Source organism: Rattus norvegicus, chromosome 3 (assembly GCF_036323735.1).
Source record: "Rattus norvegicus strain BN/NHsdMcwi chromosome 3, GRCr8, whole genome shotgun sequence".
NCBI lineage: Eukaryota > Metazoa > Chordata > Mammalia > Rodentia > Muridae > Rattus > Rattus norvegicus.
In genome coordinates this window covers 120,794,335-120,813,478 of record NC_086021.1, presented here as the reverse complement: position 1 = coordinate 120,813,478, position 19,144 = coordinate 120,794,335, and the positions used below count along the sequence as shown (strand labels likewise).

Here is a 19,144-nt window from a genome sequence, read left to right as displayed (position 1 = left end):
GAATTACTACACACGGATAGGAAAAAGTAACTAGCCTTCCTTTGTAAATGTTTCCCTCATAAGTACAGTACAGCATTGACCAGTTCAGTCATTTATCATGAGTGACATCAGAGCTGTTGCCAGTTTTCACAAATGGTGAGTTGTAAACATCTCTGGGGACTGGTAGCGTTTGGTTCTGTGATGAATTTGGAAAAGATTTACTCCTTTAGATGATGAGAACTACTCCAGAAAATGCTGTGCATTTCTCCCCTCCTAAAAGGGATCATGTCATCTCTTTATACCCCAAGTAGGACCTAGATCTCTGGACTAGGTAAATGCCCTGCTTAAAATGAATACACCTGTGAAGGTGAAATAGATGTCATGTGTGAGCAAACAGAGCGATGCCTCAGTTCACTCACTAGGATACAGAGGAGAAGCATGTAATGCTGGAGGAAAACCAATAAGTGTCCCCCAGGGGAGCCATAGGAAACAAGACTAGAGGCCACTCAACAAAGAAAAGATTAAAACCCTGTTAGGATAGAGGCTTGCTTTGAGAAGGGTCTCATCTTCAAGGCCCAGGTCTCAAGGAGTGAGGAGGGAATGGCAGATGGAGGAGCTTGGCTTTTGTACAGAGTCTATCACTGCTAATGATGTCTAGCTCATTTACCTTGGTTACTTAGTTCTTCCGGTGTATGTGAGGCCTTTACAGGTACATGATAAGGCCTGGGAAGAGGATTTAGCTTAAACATGCTTCCCTTTGATACTGCAAAAACCAAACCCACGATGACTGAAGTGTGAAAGATGTGATCAGTTATGAAAGGCTTGGGGGAGCAATCTTAGCTGTGGCCACTGAGCACCCATGATGCTGTGCATGACATGCCTGAGGACCAGAGAGAGTTGGACAGGTTGGACAATGCATGTAATGAAGCTTGGTGAAAGTAAATGGAGTTTTGTATTCCAAAATGCACTTTTCTTATCTGAGCATATGGAGGGTTTTAAACAGAAAGGTAATATTTTTAAATTTTTGTTTCACACAAATCACCATAGCAGTGGCTTGGCTACCTAGAGACATGAGCAGATTTCAGGCTGGGAGAACTGGGGGGTCACTACTATGACCTTGTGAGGGGGGAGGTGGTAAGAGGGCCTGTCGAGATGGAGGAGGACAAGGGGATGAGAGGGATGTGAAGGCAGGAAGACCCAATTGGCCGACTCATCCCTTATGATGCTGGAGGAGGCCAAGATGACTCGTGGGGTTTGGGCTTGGAACATTTTATAAAATCTAAAGATACGAAATTAGAAAAGAAAATAGATGATTTTATGTAACTTTTAGCACAAACATAACAGGCAAATGCCTCAAGGAAAGGCACCATATCTCTTTTTTCATTTGTCTGGCAAAGAAGCAAAAGGAAAGCTCTTTGCAAAGACTACGGAAACCCAGGGTCTGAGAAGCATCTGCCCTGGCTTTCTTGTGCTTTATGTCCTAACAGTAAGTGCTGGGATAATAAGACCCCAACACAGTCTACTGACAAGAAGGCCTTCATATGTACAAATGTTCCTAGACCGATTTCCCTTTGCGCTGGTCTACAGTTACATTCTAGATTCTGTAACAGAAAGGGAAGAGGAAACACAAATGAGGGAGCTTTCCTTCCTTATTCTGTGTGGCTCATTTTCCCAGGAAGGACTAGAGCTCAGCCTGTAACCACAGGGGAAGGCCTGTGGCTCACTTTGTATCGGTTTTACAGCCACAAAGGCAACTCAGCGACAGGTAGGGTGATATTATGTGATCCAGGCTTTGAAAAGAAACGAATCTGGTCTACAATCATTGCCCCAAAACATGGGTAGTTTGATCTATGGCATGTGTTCCACAGGGGTCACATCCACTTCACAATGTAGCCTATACTCTAGGGAATAAACCAGCATCAGTAGCTGTGGCCTTCTGTGAGTGAGCCTAAGTTGAGGCATAGTCTCCTCACTGCAGACCAAACAGGGCAGCACCTTTCGGCCTAGTCAGTCAACAGGTCTCATCAGGAGTGCCTTCTCACCAACAACTCAAGGCAGGATATGAAGGGAGTCAAGGGGTGTCCCTGGAGGGAGTGGCTCTCAGACAGTCAGGTCCCAAGCAGATGACACTTCTGTGAGAAATGGCTTTCTAAATCTGGCACTGGAGTGTAAGAAAGTTGATGAGGTGAGTGATGAACCAGGCAGCTCAGAGCTGTGATTTATAGGACTGGGCACTGCAGGGCTCCTAAGAAACTGAAATGCTAAACTCTATGATTCATATTTTCCAGTATGTAAAACATGCTTATAGTCTACTCACTGGGAGTCAGTGGCAAATAAATTGGCAGAGAACCAGACTCTGGCACAAATCAGACAAAAGCTGTCTTCAGAGGGGTGGGGAGCAAAGGTGAAGTGTTTGTGGGTCTGGAGACCTCTACCTCTCCATGCTAGTAGGCTGAGCACAGTCTGTCACCTGAGCAGCCCACATGACAGGCCTCTCTGCCTTCAGTAACATCGGTGAGCGTTCAGGGCGTCAGCACAATGGCCTTCCGAACTTTCAAAATGCTTATCTATCTAGACCATCAGTGTGTGTGTGTGTGTGTGTGTGTGTGTGTGTGTGTGTGTGTGTGTGTGTGTGTGAAGGACTAATAAGTAGTACGCTAATTAGTTACCACCATTAGTCTATGTCTTGGCAATTAGTGCTGAGAAACGATGCTGGGCAGTTGTACCACAAAAGGCAGAGGAATGCCTCTCTTGGGGACACACACTGTTCATTTCACATCAGTGGTTCCTTGTACCCCACCCGTTCAGCTTACGGCAGGTTTCACTGAGTGGGTTGAGTGTGGACCAATTAGAGCTCATGGAGCAAACTCAGCCTGCCGTTTGCGTTTGTGTGACTCATGGTTTCACACTTTAAATGGTTGTGAAAAAAAAGTATTAAGTATTTTTGTCATGAGAAATTCAAATCTTATTAAAATTCAAATTCTAAATAAAATGTATTGGGGTCAGCGGTGTCCCTTTCCTTATATATTATTATCTGTGGTTAATTTTGAACCACGATGCTCCAGTGGCTGACTTGAAGAGCCATGCCAGATCCTTTGACCCACAAAGTACACAATATTATCTGGCCTTTTACAAAGAAAAGTTGCCAACTCCAGGCTTACATTTCACCCCACAATCTGGCATAACTAAACCTACTTAAATGCTTGCTATGCCCTATCACCTCCAGACACCACCAGGGACCATGTCAATGTTGACATATCTCATTTTTAGTCAGCTTCCCCTTTGAGCATTAGTGATATAACAGGAGTGAATTCACAGTAGGTCAACATGGCTTGTGGATGAGCAGCATCAGCTGGGGTAGAGGCTGGTAGTGCTGATGGCTAAGGTCAATGAGACAAAAGTGCAGTGGATCCCATCTGAATCTTTCTACACATAGTCTTAGGCTTTGAAGACCACCAGGGACAAAGGGCAAGGGTCTGGGCTCTAGTTCCATGTGAGAAGACATCATTACAAGGTTCATAAGCCTTCGGTGGGGGTTGGCAGTATTGGGCAAACTTACGATTTCTAATGAACTACCTTGCCAGCCAGCCAGATATACTTTCTTCTGAGTCTGGATGTCTAAGAGAACTAGGCACTGGAGAGGACACAAACATTAGGCATAGAGTATAAGACAGACTCTAGGGTCCCTGAGGGGTAGCCTGTTAACATTCACCTCTCTCCTGGTAGAGAAGGCTTGACTGGATCAAGAAACACACAAAATAGCATGAGGCACAAGAGCTCTAAACCAGAGGCACATTTACAGTCTTAGTCCCTAAATGTCTTGCTGGGGACTCCCAGGAACTCATCTGTGGCTTGCAGATCTCAAGGGCCTAGCAAACAAGTTACTAAGATGTGCAGCGGAGGTCCGAGTTCTCGGTGTAGGGGAGATGTTACCGTAAACCAGACCTAGCCAGCCTAGAGAATATATGGGAAGAGTGGGCCACGGAGACTGGGGATGAGAAAGACCTAACCTAATCAGCAAGAGTGGAGAAGGTTGTGGGAAACCTGCCGCACGCAGGGCTACATTTACTGAGCATGACATTTAAGAAAAGTAGTTGAAATTCAGTGATGCTGATATCTTTTTAACGCATCAGCAAAACTCGAGGTGGAGCAGTAATGCTTCTTTCCTTCCTCAGTTGCCCTTTTAGCTAAAATGTTTAGTCTAGGAGGAATTAAGTTGCTAGAACAAGAACGGGGAGGGGTGTGGGGTGAGAGCAGGGGGAGAAACAGGCCGCACCGGACAGCCGGGATCTCAGCAGCTTTCCTGGCAGCCGACTCATCCTGCTGGATGCAATAGGGCACGGGATGACGCTGTTGTAACTCAGCTCTCTACACCCATTAAACTTGACGTTCATAGCCAGGAGGCAGACAGCTGGAGCTTGGAGCTCTCCTTTCAGACTAACCAAAGGTGGTTCAAGTGTGCTTACTGTTCAGGTTTGTCCAGCAGCTTCAAGTCTTCTTCTCTGGATGTCTCGTAGTACTTTCTTATTTTAGTCAGTTCATCCTCTTGGGCTCTCTGCATTGACAGGAGAAACAACATACATTCATACACACACACAGATTATAGACAGTCAGCCTGAATCCACAGGAATCCAGATGCGATCCCATCCCCTACTGCACTGCCATCACCTGGGCCTCACCCCAGGCATAAGAAACTCTACAGGTTGGGCCCAGAAAAATCCTTCCAGGTCATTCTGATACAATTTCAAGTTTGGCATTTACTAGCTAAAGCAAATGGTCATAATATGTGTGTACATCCAGACACAAAGGCCGGGGCGGCTGATAGCTAGGGTTGAGTCTCCTCTAGGTGCCATGGGGCAGCTGACCTAATTTTCCTTTCCCTAGAACAGCAGTCCTATCTCGCACTTCTGTGTCCCACACAGGCTTTGTAACCCGTTGTATGTGGTCTCCACCTTTCCTTTTCCTGAATTTCATTGAGTGTATCTTGTTTACATTGGTCCTTCAGGCGTTCAGCCACATTCTTCATGGTTTACCCAACATTCCAAGTTGTGTACAGACTGCCTCTACTGCATTAACAAGCACTGGCCATGGGCATGTCACTGGGCTCCAGTTATATGAGGATTGCCGTGGCTTTGAGACTACAGTTCCATCTATGTATCTACGTCCTGAGAGTCAGTGAGTCAGAACAGTTGACAATCATGGGGCGTCTGCGTCTCCAGTGCCATCTCTTCAAGGAAGCTTATGGACTCCTCCAGCTGTTCCCACTTACAATAAAAGTCTAAAGACGTTGTGCATTACAGTGATGTTTTTTTTCCCCCCAGAGATGAGGACCGAACCCAGGGCCTTGCGCTTGCTAGGCAAGTGCTCTACCACTGAGCTAAATCCCCAACCCCCACAGTGATGTTTCTTAAACATAATCTATCATGTCCCTAACTGTGCAAATCAGCTTTGTGAGAGGGGCTCTAGGATCCATGAGAGGAACTCACAGGATACTTAGATCAAATTCTTGTTCAATAAAAAGAAAAATCAAGTCCCACTATATTCTACATTCTACTAAAACAGCAAAACGAAACAGGATAAGTTGCGTAAGCCAGTGGTCCAGCCGACATCACCAAGTGGGCATTAATAGAACCAGGCCTCAAATTTAGGACTATCTGATTTGAAAACTAGAGCACAGAGTTGATACCTCCTGCATTTAATGTCATCAGCTCCTCTGGTAGGAGAGCAAGCATCCAAGCTTCTGTTCAGATCCCTATTCCTCAGAGTGTTGCGATGGAGGGTGCCAGCATCAACATCAAATGGGAGGCTTCGTTCTCATTCACTCTATCAGCAAGTACTAGAGCTAGACCACATCGGTGGTCTCTTCCTTGAACCAGTCTGACTCGCTGGTGTCATGAGATCTACTAGGACAGACACTACAGCGAGAGTTAATGCACAAATAGACTTCTCTGTGCCTGAATCTCTTCCACGCAAAGGTTCAAATCCTACCATAGAATGGGAAATGGCTCTGTGACCTCAAGGGTAGAAGGGAAAGACAGAACCTCCAGCCCTGTATGCTTTTCACACTCACATTTTCATATAAGGCCGCCAAGGTCTCCAGGTCAACCACAGAGTCATCCACGTTAAATATGGCTGTCAAAAAGGAGGAAAAAGAGATAAAGGCTTTGACTTGATTCCAACACCAGTATTAACCCCAGGCCCTGCTTCCCCACAATGTAACCCTGCACTTCTTGTACAGACTCTGCCTAACAGTCTGTTTCATACCAGCAGTGGGGTGAGGGGTGTTCATTCGAAAACAAACCCAAAATGGCCCCTATGGCCAGCCTGAGCCTTGGCCCTGCCTTATTTAATTCTTCAGGCTTTGAGTTCTTTCTGCAGTTTAATTTAGGCTCCACAGGAGAAGTGTTTGTGCTTTTAAACTACATCAGTTCAGGGGTTTGAAGCACAATTTTAAATCTTTCTTCCCGGCTGGTAATTGAAGAGATTTAGCACTTAATGCAGAAGAATTGACTCTTGCCCATTACCAGGAAGGGAAAGAGAAGGAAAATAAAAGGACAATATAGGCAAATTAAATGAATTCAGGCATGTGATTTCAGGCACCTTTCTGTGGCTACCGAAAACATCTTGTTTGGATTAAAAAGACAAGAAAGAATAATCAACAGCAAATTAAGATCATAGAAACCTCCCACAAGCCAGTATCAAGGTAAGTTTTTAGTCCCGTGCTGTTATTAGGAGTCTGCCTTTCAGTGTTTCACTTTGCTGTGAGCTATATACTTATGATTTCATCCGTGGAGGTTCCTACCCATAGAAGTTTGGATACATATGCAACAGATTTTTTTAAAGCCTTAATGGAATTGGCTATCAAAGCATTTGAAATTAGCCGGGCCCACATCTTTAAATAATTATTCAAAACTAATAAGGTTTGTCCTCTCAGTCACACTACCCTTCCCTGGCTTTACATTGTGAAATTAACCAGCGCGCTAGTAAATTTTCTCTGTGGCAGGCTAATTAATTTTATTAAACCAGCCAGTGATACTTAGAAAGCCTTAAACGTCTGCTCTTGGGCTCTTCTGCACCACCTTTCCCTGGAGTATGCAAAGATCAAGGCAAAAGGCAGGTTGCTTCTGAATTTGTTTTTTTTTTTTTTGTTTTGTTTTGTTTTGTTGTTTGTTTTTCCTTCCCTCTGTCATTGGGATCATAGAAACACATTAGAATTTTTGATAATATTACTTAGCTGAGACAGGAATACATCCCTTCATAGTACACCAGGAAGAATATTGAAAATTCCTTAATAGGCCCCTTTTTCTCTAACTTGCACACTCATCCACAGGTTATTTCTAGACTTGTGAATGGGTACTGGGGAAGATTCAGAGACTGCTGACAAGGTCTTTGATAGGTCAAAGGACAAAAATGCACTTCCAGAAAAGCCAGGGTGACCACCCCATCCCCACCCCAACATAGTTTGAAGAAAGAATGAGAGAACTTAGCCTCTCAGGACTCATGCATTGTTGGTGGCGATAATACAGCTCACTAATTGGTCTGAGGGATGATACATTTCTGAATGGCTGTTGTTTTAAAACATAGACAAAGAGAGCCAGAAACAATGTTTCTTTTGTGTGACCCCCAATATTCTGCTTTAAAAATTAGCTGATATAAATGAATAAGAAGAGGCACAAATATAAAGGAAGTTTTTGAAGGGAATGTTTGCTTAAAAGAATCACATACATCCTGAGGACTGTATCTGAGCTTAGAGCATAAATCAAACAATCTCTGTCACCCAGAAAGAGAAGGCGCTGAGGTCTTCCACACTGAGAACGTGCTTGGCTTTATACAGTCACACGGTTGACTTTAAAAAGATACATGGTTTGGTGGTTCGTACCACTGTGTACCAGGCAGCAAAAAGGAAATATGAAGAAAGGATGGGGCCAGAAACAGCCTGAACTTGGGAAAAGATTATTCACCCATTCAACCTCCCAAGCACCATGTGATCATTTGTTGAGTGTGCCTTAAAACTAGTTTTCTGGAAATTTCTTTCCAAGGCCATGGATATCTAAGACAAAAATGTTATTGACACTTAAAATATCCAATCTCATGAAATTAATGTCTCAGAGAGAGGAACAAAGTATATGTAACTGCAGGACTTCAGGTAGCAATGAGTTTCAAGGGATGTAACCTGGTTACCACAGCACATAAAGTATCAGCTCATGACAGGACCTAAGAACAGCCTATGATAAATATGACTTGAAATACCCAAGGTTGCATATAAATGCCGTATCTCCTAATGTCTCTAAGAAGTGGAGAAGACTGGAACTACCAGGAATTCATACTGTAATTCCAATTTCCAATAATTCTTCATAGTTTCAGATAGTCTTTCCTAGGAGACCCTCTTGGTCCTTCCTTTAGGAATCCAATGAAGGCTTAACTCAGGAAGCTTTCTCAACATGGCAAGTCTAGGTTCAGATAGCTCAAAGTTATGAGACTACTGTCTGAAATACCTTAACGAAAATGCAATGCACCAAGACCTATTGATACAGTTAACCCAATGCTGACCTCTGAGTCCAATCATTCCTCAAGTCATCCAGGCCTCATCATGCCACCGGGGATGGAGAGCAGGCTAGCTGTTTAAGTGATGAGGGAATGAGGTGATCAGCCAGTGTGTCGGTTCATTGCCTAGCTTTCGGGTTGTTTCTTTGCAGGGCTGGAGACTGAACCTAGGACCTAGCACATGCTAAGCAAATGGTCTAATGTGGAGCTATGCCCCCAGCAGTTTCTGTTTCATACACGTCTCAAGATTACTTGGTGCTTACATCAGTTGCCTCTTTCATATATTATATGAATTTCAATTTCTCATCCTGGTTTTAAAACTCATTCTGTCCTCCATGCAGTCTGGTAGTCCCATCTCTGACTTCCTCCATGCAGCCTGGGTACAACTCCCCATCTCTCATCACATCCTAGTTCCTTCCCTTTCCTCACCTACCAAGGACCACCACTCAGATTCCCTGCTCTGGATGGATGACTCTTGAATTTCAGGACAGAGAGTCCTCAGTCTGCCACAATACCTCATCCTATTTTCAATGGAGTGAAGACAGTGCTGTGTAAGAATGTGCCTTATGCTAATTACACAATAGTTTCTCTCCTCCACTAGATCGGTTAAGTCCTGTAGCCAGAGATGGTTCCTTAGGCTCCCTGGCCACACTTCCTAGAATGAAATACGTACACAACAGTGGTGGTAGTGGTGGTGGTGGTGGTGGTGGTGGGTGAGAGTGGGGGTGGGCGAGCTAGAGGACTCCCAAAGGCCAAATCTTGCTCAGTATGAGGAAAGTTTCTTCAAAGGAGAGCGTTGGGTCTTGAAAAAAAGAACACGCACACTCACACTGGGGCACGAGGTATAGAAGGGCAGGATGTAAGCAAATCAGCCTATTATATTGTGAATTCCGTATTTGAATTTGGTTTGCTTTGCTCCTTCTTGGTCACCTCTTTCCATGAATCTAGGTTTGTTCACTTGGGTTACATAACCATGCTGTTTACTCATTGTCTCATGACAGGGAAGATGCGGCCCTGTCTGAAAGACGAACAAGCCTACATTTAATAAACAATTTTCCCTTCTTAAGGAAAGAATGAGACGGGCTGTTCCCACCATCCCATCTTCACAGACATTTCAAGAAGAAATGTCACTTTAGGAGGAAAGTGACAGTTAAAGTTAACTGGTATGGTGGTTAAGGCAGGTGCCTAAACTACCCATTTGGTAATCATCATTAATTAAGCCAAACTCTTCTCAGGCAAAGAGAATTTCTAGACTTACAATAAGTGCCAGGGAACATGAGTTGGGAAAATGTGAAAATGTGTGAGACAAGGAAAGGCAATGTGGATGGGCTCAGAGAATGTTCTAGAAATGGCAAGTATACTGGCTAGAAAATAATTAAATAAATAAACCGAGGAAATGGGTCTGCAGGTGGCTGAGGATGAGACCTTATAGAACTGAGAGTCATATGAGAGGATTTCATATGAGCTTTCCATGAAGTGTGCTTCATAAGTATTGGTGTTGCTGGGCAGTTCTGTGCTGAGGTGTGTACTGGATAGGCCCAAATTTGGGCAGTTTGTCACCCAGTGCTGTGGCAAAGGTGTGCAAAATCTACAGGATGCAGACAGAAAGATCTGGGAATGGGAGTGCTCTCTGGAGCACTCTTTGGTGCTATCCCTGAGACTCAAGGCACTGGGAAGTAAGTAAACCCAGATCAAGGGAGAAGCCCATGCCACCCCCACAGAAGCACACAGAGAACAGATCTTTCTCCCTCGGTCCATGGAGGAGTGAGCAGAGGAATGCTAATGGGAAAAGCAAACAAAACAAAACATAAGGAGGTCAGTTTGGTCCTTTAGACATGTTTCCAGTAAAGCTGACCATGTCAACCAGATACAGACCCAGAGATTAAAATACAGTTCGAAGGCAGAAGAAGCAGTTTCAAGAGACCTGGCTAATTCTAGAATCTTCAGGGGATTAAATTACTTTTTCCCCTTCCTATAGCAAGTTCATAGAAGGTTAGGCTAAACCACAGGACTAAAAGTCCCAGGTCTCTGGGGGAGATCTGTCATACTTGGACATAATTCAGTTTCCTGTTCACCAAATGTAGTCTAGGTCTTGGGGGTGATGGCAGGATCTATGTGACTGATGTGCCTTAGAACATTGACATAAATAAACAACCCCATCCGATCAGTCCTGTAAGCATTTGTATTCAACTTAGAAACCATTACATAAACCTATTTAATTACTTAACTGCTGACCGCGGTCTTTGATTAAAACATTTGTGCAGTTCCCTAGGACAGATTCTTCACTGAAGATGTAGGTCAGTGGCTTTCCTAGTGCACATAAGGCCATGGGCCCGGATGACAGTGCAGCAAAACAGTAAGCCAACCAAACTCATCTCTCTCCGTTCCTCTCTGTCACTCTCCTGCCCTCACCCATAGATGTCCAACTTTTATCTTATAAACCAAATCAACCAATGACTGCTCAAACATCTCTCTAGCAAGCCACAAAGCTTTCCTACAGTAATTCCAGCTTTGGTTCTGTCTGCAAAGGGCTCATTATGCCAACACTCCTGCAGACGGTGTCAGAAAGGTGAAGTGTCAAAGCCACAAAGGGGAGACCCCAGCAGCTCTTTGCTACTGCAATATCAATCATCGCTGGTGGGTTTTACTTTTATCTCCCTCCCTCCCTCCTTAGTTGTCCCCGCCTCACACTGTCAGTTCAGTTCGAATATTTCACCTACACCTCACAATATGTCAAAAGGAAGGAGACACACGCTGTGAAAAGCTGGTAATTTTATTGGGTTCCTTTACCTTTAAAACTCTGTTACTTGGTCAAGTCTGGTTTCTGGGCTTCTTTTTTTCTCAGGGAAATTGAGGCAAACATTTTTATGTGATCCTCTGGTGCCTGCTCTGTACTCCCAAGGATTATGCACATAAGGATCATTAGAGTACTGTTTCACCCATTAAGATATAATAACCGTCAGAAGGGACAAAGGGCAGACTGGTATCACAAATTCAAACTAACAGGCGCACATTAAAACTGTGTGACTGCTTGAGGCACACATGAAGGGCAAGGTCTTACCCAGCAGGCACTGGTTCTCCTGTCACAAAAGCTAGAAGAACCTACCAGAGAGTTTTTTTTTTACCCCTCCAGCTTCCTCCCACTCTCAACAGAACCCTATCACTGAGTGTACCACATCCAAGTTAACAGTGTGCTTGCTATTTAAAAGACGTGTGGCTAAAAGACCAAATGAAACACAGAGAGTGACTCCTCACAAATATTTGTTCCTTGGTTTTCTTTTGGTGGTGCTGAAATTGAACCCAGGGCTGTGCTCATGCTTAGAGCTTACATTGAGATATATTCCCAGCTCGGGAGACGTTCACTTCACCTGAAGGATCATCTTCAGGCAAGAGCCTTTGCTGTAGACTAGCCAAAGAAAGTCTGGTTATCCAAAGTATGGATGCCACTAACAGATAGGTTTGCCCTGGCTCACCAGCCTCCTGCTGCTGCTGCTGCTGCTGTTAGGGTAATTGTTATGCAGCCCAGTGATGCCTTTGTACTTCCTTTAAGTAGCTGACAAGATTGCCTTGTACAGAGTGACTTGTAACCAGCGCAGACAACCTAGCTCTTATCAGCCAGGAAATGACAGACTGCAATGTGAATCTTGTTTAACTGCTAAGCCGCAGATATAAAACTTAGTTGTTCTGCTCAAATTACTTGATTTCTTTTTAAGGGATCAACAACAGTCACTGGTGTAAAAATGAAAAAGAAAGAAAAGTTAATAAGAAGAATTTGGATTTAAAAAACTCTGCCTCACGGAAGAAACTTCAAAAAACAAAACAAAACGAAACGAAACGAAACAACAACAACAACAAAAAACAAACAAACAAAAAAACCCAAATAAACCTTTTCCCTCCCAGGTTCAATCAAGCACAGAGGAAGTGTGATGGGACTCACAGGAGGGCAATGGTGGATTCAGAATGCTGAGGAGAGAGAGAGCAACTTCTTACAGCTTTGGCAGCCAACTACAGAGGCCACCACTTTAAAGGAGCTGGGAGTCCATACAGTGAGAGGTAGGGGCAGGGCAGGCAGAGAGGAGTGTGGAGGCAGAGTTTGGAAGAACCATTCTGAGGTGAGACCTCCTACCCTTACGGTCTCTTTTCTTCACAGTAGCAAAATTCCTCTAGGGGGCATTCCTTATGCTGCTATGATACCCCCACCCCCACCACACCCCCACCCTAGTCACTGTGTCTCTCCTGCCCTGGCACCCAGAGCCACACAAACCCTTGCTAATATCCAAGTAAGATGCTCCAGGGCACCCACTAAAAGCAGCTTAAAGAAAACTGTCCACTACATCAGAGGGAAGGACAGTGGGTGGACTTTCCTGCGGATTAGCAGTTAGTGATTACCGAAAGCTTCCTCTCTGTCAGCATTGCTCAGAGCATTAAACTGTATGAAGACGGAGTTGCTGCTGCTTGGGTTTTATGAATGGTGAAAGTGAGGTGTGAAATCTCTCAGCTTGGTTTCGCAAGGTCAGCTGTGCATTCACCTACTTTCCTCCGACGGAGGAGGGACTGACTGGATCAAGACTCCGTCTTCCGCTCTTTACAGGTACAGTCTCTACTATTGGAAAAGACATTTTAACAAGAAATAGCACAATTTAAGAACAAACTAAACCTCCCAGAGATAATGAACCATCAACCAGCAGACAAAACTCTACAAAGAAACCTTGATTTCTGAAGGGCACCATGTGCCTTCTATACAAATAAGCAGCCTACGTAGGGAATCTCATGTGGCTTATGTCATGAAAATCCATGAATGTATTACAAATATCCATATTTACTAAAATTTCATTATCTCCAGCGTTAACACTAATATGCAATTTCAATTTTTCTAATACAATGACCTAACTTCAATCTTTTCGTCGCTGAAGCAATTCTAAAGAACTAGTATGCCAACGGAGTTATAGAACACAGAATGTCTGGGAAGAAAGACGTAAAAGGTTTGAGAATGCCTTATTTTAAGCAAAATCTATACAAGTAACTGTAAATTTTATCCTTCGTGCCAAAACTCGATAAAATGGAAGCAAAAACTCATTGAGAAATGAAGAACCACAAAGTTTCCTCCAGGCATAAAGAACAAGAAAGATCAAGGGGATGTAACTTCCAGTCTTCACTGCACTTTGGACTGCCTGGCAGAGTGTCACGTTTGCTGATGAAGACCTTAATTTGGTCTCTGATGGGATGAGAGGCAAGTGTGAAAGACACAGTAACTATGGGCTGTCTGGAAAAGGGTGGAAATGGCCACAAAGGGGACCTTTAGCTCATATATCCTAAAACCTCAAAACTCATTCAATCTTATAGGACAAAAACCCCAACTCCCCTCTAAGTCCAGGCATGTATTATGCCCCAAGATACCATCGTGTAGCTACAATTAAAATTGTCCATGGTTCAAACCTCAAAGAAAGGCAGAGAGTGTAGAATTCGCAAAGCTTCCTGCCTCCATCCCCTCTGTTCTCTGGAGGGCAGTGGAATGAGGAACAGTTTGGGATAAGCTGCTTCTGTTCCTCCATTCGTTCTGCTCTTTGAAGCCAAATTACATTCCAGGCAGATTGGCTGCTCTTGGTGGATTGCCTGAAGGGCAGAGTGAGGAGGGACCAGCCTCTATGGAAGGAATGTAGAAGGCTAGAGAGAGGTGAGGGGAGCCCTGCTGCTGAGGTAGCTCAGACTCAGTGGGAGGAGAGAGAGGCAAAGGAAAGGGAAGTATTGGGAAGACCCTTTCCTTTTTTCTGATGTTCTAAATTGGTCTCTATCAGTCCTAAAGAACTGATTGACACTGGCCTCATCAGGCTGGTATGCTATCGGATCATGGTCACTAGTCACATTTGGTGGGTAAGCTCCCTCGGAATGTGTCAGTTTCGTATTCTTTGTGGTGATTTGTAATGGGGAGAACAACTTAAATAGAGTTCTTTTTACTTTAAGGTGTATTTCTAATTAAACTAAATTAAATATCAAAACACAAACAAGTTGGCTTTGAGATTTCTTCTGAGAAACCCTTCACGGAAGGTAAATGGTAAGAGCAAGGTAGAGAGTTTGTCTCACAGAGTCGATGGGAAATCTGAAGGTGTTGGTCAAGGAGCTGTGTCCCACAAACCTTACACAAGTTTCCACCTTTTCACTGTAATTATATCCGAAAGAGACTCTGAAGCCCTCGAAATTAGCAAGACATATAAAATCTTATGCATCTCCTTTAAATTTTGGATCTTCTGTGTTTCCGAGTGTGGGTGTTAGTTCTCTGTGCATCTGTGTAGCACGCATATGAGAGAACGTGCCTCGCCAGGTGTCTCTAGAATGGCAGACTGGCGAGCACTCTCTGTAAGGGTACTGTGGAGACTACAAGCCATTGAGCAGGGCCTCTTAGACTTCAGTGAGATTGTTCTTAGGAAAGTCTTTAAAAAATCTACAGTGCATTCCCAGTGCCCTATCAAATTCATTTCTGACGACTCCCACGAGCATTGACGTGGATTTCTGGAACTAACCGGTACAAAGCAACAAGGTCCAGTGGTTGGAGACTCCAGGATCTGGGCGCCAGCCTCTGAGCCTTCCTAAACAGCCTTCCTTTCTCACACTGAGTCTCTGACACAAAGCGTTGGACACAATGCAGCTGAACTCTCTGACCAGACCAGTAGGAACTTGAATGAAAAAAATGTTTTATTTTGATGTCAGATTAAATATTATAAATATAAGTTCTGAGTGTGCGGGAAATTCCAAATGAATGCCAGGAGGGTTCTGGCACCTAGTCTGTTGCAAGGCATATGGAAGTTTGTATCAAGAATAGTCAACAGCGATTTTCCATCTCCCCTGGGATGAGAATAAGAGGAAATTACTAACATGGAATGAAAACACTAATTTGCAATCATGTAGCCAGTCACTGTGTCCACATATGCCAAATGCTTCTAATATAAGTCATCCCATCTCATGCAGGAAAGCCAGGATAGGATAAATCACTGATTCGGTGTATCTTGGGTGAAGCACAGGTTTTGTGAAACCTCTGATCATCTTGTAAAACTGTTTCATCCAGGCTGGGAGGTGGTGGTGCACACCTCTGATCCCAGCACTCAGGAGGCAGAGGCATGCAGTTCTCTGAGTTTGAGGTCAGCCTGGTCTACAGAGTAAGTTCCAGGACAGCCAGAGCTACACAGAGAAACTCTATCTTGAAAGAAATAAAAAATAATTTCTTCTGTAATTACTCCTTCAGTGAATCTACATTCTAGATTTCAGGAAGCATGCTACTTTGAGCAGATTAAACCCTACATTTACCTTTTGAAGGGTGTTGTGTCTGTACCCTAGCCCTACTCGCAGACCACCATGGTAGACACTAGTTTATACAGCTCCAGTTAAGGGACACTCAAATCCCCTCAAACAGAATTTATATTCTTCTCGATGCTGCTTTTGCTGCTACACCTCTGGTTGGCCTTGCCCCCTCCTTGTTGTTGTTTTTGGTTGGATTTTGTTTCCATTACTCCTACGGTTGCTCTTACTAACTCTAATGATTCTCTCTAAGTACCCCGTGTCTGTGTCTTCCTTTTACATTAGAGACAAAGAAGGAAGGATCTGGATCAGGGTTTCAGATGGTTCATCCATGCATGTGGGCCCAACAGACTTGGGCAGAAGGTCATCATAGCAGGCATAAGACAGAGCTGTACTTCAATTCCTGATGAACAGGAAGCAGAAAGAAGGGTAATATGGGGAGAGAACAGGAGAAAGCCCTCAAGGACATGACCTCAGTGACCTACCATCTTCACCTAGAGCTCACCTACTTCTCACCACCTCCCAACAATACTCTTCAATGAACTAATTGGTAAATCAGAGCCCTCGTGAGCTGCATACTATCTCTGTATGGTCTGTGTCTCTGCAGATGTTATCATGGACTTATCCAGAAGTATGCTTCATACCCCAGGTGTGTCTTAATTCAATCAGGATGGGATGGTAATCACAACTAATCATCACACCATTTTCAGCTCTATTTTCATTTATTCACTGGACAGCCCTTGATGACCACAAAGTGCATATTAGACACAATCAGGAGCTGCCAGGGTTCACATTTGTGGGCACTCTTCTTCTTGGAGCTTATATTCTGAGAGTGGATGTAAATAAAGAAAAAAAAATAGATGCTCAAACCAAACAAAATATTAGGTTCTGTGTAAAGCTAAAATAACACATGGTTAAATATCAGGAAGGGCAAATCTGAGGAGGGCTGTTTGAGGCAATGGTTAAGCATAAATCCACAGTAAAGATCAGGGATTGAGTATACAGACTGGTAGGTAGGAACACATTTCTGAAAGAGGAGGTGTGTGCTGTACACGCTAAATGTAAAATTAAATATAGTTTTATTTCCTCAAATGAGGTGATAAGATAAAGCCATACCCAAGCTTTACAAATACATGGCTTGGGCTGAGCTAAGAGCATTTCTAATTAACTATCTCTAGGCCTAGGCCTGGAAATTTCTAGCCTCTATATAGTCTGAAAGCTTGGACCATGAAGGCTTCAGCTTCGAGCCTCTGTCTGCTAGACTATGGCTAGAATGTTTCATCCTCCAAGACTTTACTGCTGAATAAACTTGCCTTTTCTGGCTCTTTCTGAACTCTGGCTGGCTGGTTCAACTTAGATATTCTGGCTCAAATTCCTCTCCAAGCTGACTGAGTCAAATTGTTGTCTCAGTATTCTGCTTGGAAAGACTGCCTCTGAAATGAACTGTTCTACTGAATGGAACTGAATTCCACTGAATTCTCTCTTCCTCACTGCTCTTTAAGTATCCTCTCTTTCCTGTTTGTTCTTGTGAGATTTTCATTTGTAGGATGATGTCATTATGCAGGTGAAGGCAGGGACAGGATAGAACGAGGCCTGTCATTGGACGAATGGAAGGATGGGTAAGAGAAAAGTTTTAGAAGAGGAGGAGACTGGAATGAGAAGAGACAGGAGAGCAGTGGAGAGAACATGTAGGCAGATGTTAAGATTTCCCTGTGTACATCTACAGGTTGTTATGATTATTCTTAAGGAATGAATGTGTATAGGGCTTTATATGTCTAGATGAGCAAAACATATCTTATCAATTGGATCAGAGGTTATTGTGTTGTGTGTTCTTTCATGTGGCGATTTAATTGAAAAGTGTGTGTGATGGCTAGACACACTGGGTCTGCCACAGATTGGGATGTGTATGTCTGGCATGGTGGCAACCTGCCTTGGGAACTAGATGAGTAGAGAGATTGTTGCTGGGCTCAGAGAGTAGCTATCTGCAGTGTGTTATGGAATGGAGCTTACAGGGTGAGATACTTTGTTGACTGAGATGAAAATATCCCACAGATGCCATGTGGCCCTATGGTGCCAGTTCTAGTGCAGGATAAAGGAAACCATTTTTTTTTTTAAATTTTACCACAACATTCATTGTATCAAATCTTTCTCTGATTCACCACTTTGTCTGCCCCTCAATTAAATGTCATTGTTTGGGGTTAGAGGTGTGTACTGAAATCAGTATTCCATCCAGAGGGATTAAAGGCATGTGGAGTGTCTGCATTCCAGCTGGGTCATTATCTTTGGATGTGATCCCTTGCCAGAGCAGTCATATTGCTAGATTAGAATTCCTCTACACTAAATGTGCAGGACACTCAAGGAAAAAAAAGGAAGTTCTTTAAGAAATCAAGGAAGACCATGATTGCTACTCAGAAGATGTTCAGGGAGAGTAGAAGCCAGTACTATAAACGGGTAATGAGGACTTTGGCAGGAGTATGCAGGACATCAGAGTTCCAAGATGCTGTAGTATTCGAGCTGAGCTCAGATCACAGCACTACGAGCCTCAGATTTCTTCTACTTCTGATCTAATAACCTGCAGATCTTTTGTGATGACATTGGGGGCCTCTTAGTTTGCATGCTGCTCATGACTTGAGTCTTAGATTCTGAAACAAGTTCAATTTCACTGCTGTGCATGGCCTCTACTTATGACCCCCATTTTATTTGTTGTCTCATTATTTTATTCCCTTAGAAAGTCTCCTTTCTCTAACGTCGTCATCACTGCATCTTCTAGGCTTCACCTCAAGTCCTGCAGGACACCGTGGCTATGATTTTGCAGCCAACTCTTTTGAAATGTTCGGCTGATCACATACCCTGTGACCTCTTTAGAGTGCTTACAGCATGGTCCTAATGCAGCTATGGTGCCTGTCAGGGCTGGCCCTCAGTATATGCCAAAGGCAAAGGCAGAAAGCACTGGAACAGAATCTATTTTATTTAGTATAACAATGTTTAATCTTTTTGTTTTCAGAATTGAAAATAAATTCAACAGGTATGAAAATAAAACTTTTAAATGTGACTTTGGGCATATTAGTTCATCTAGTGTAAGCAGTGCTTAACAGTCAGAGACCTTCCCTGAAACCTGATATGATTGTACAGGAACTGTTTGTCTCATGCTGTCTTGCTGTTCAGAGTTCCAGAATTTCACATTATGACCATTTATTTACAGACAGTGGTCCACAGAGAAAGGGTTTGTCTTCTAAGAACTCAACTAGTAAGCATTCGATCACCGACTTGCATACTTGATACTTGAATGGTAGCAGGTGGAGTACAGCTCAGCAGCAGAGGAAATGATGGG

At 43.6% G+C, this 19,144-nt stretch overlaps 1 protein-coding gene across 9 annotated transcripts in view; it reads right to left on the bottom strand.

Moving 5' to 3' along the window:
- Positions 1-19,144, bottom strand: part of Fmn1 (formin 1) — a 384,534-nt gene that overhangs the window by 126,500 nt on the left and 238,890 nt on the right. For all 9 annotated transcript variants that reach the window (XM_063285290.1, XM_039106467.2, XM_063285289.1 and 6 more), the window contains 2 exons: positions 6,050-6,111; positions 4,446-4,534 (listed from right to left, as the gene is read on the bottom strand). In XM_063285290.1, the coding sequence (XP_063141360.1) occupies positions 4,446-4,534; positions 6,050-6,111 (151 nt within the window). The remainder of the gene's footprint in view (positions 1-4,445; positions 4,535-6,049; positions 6,112-19,144) is intronic.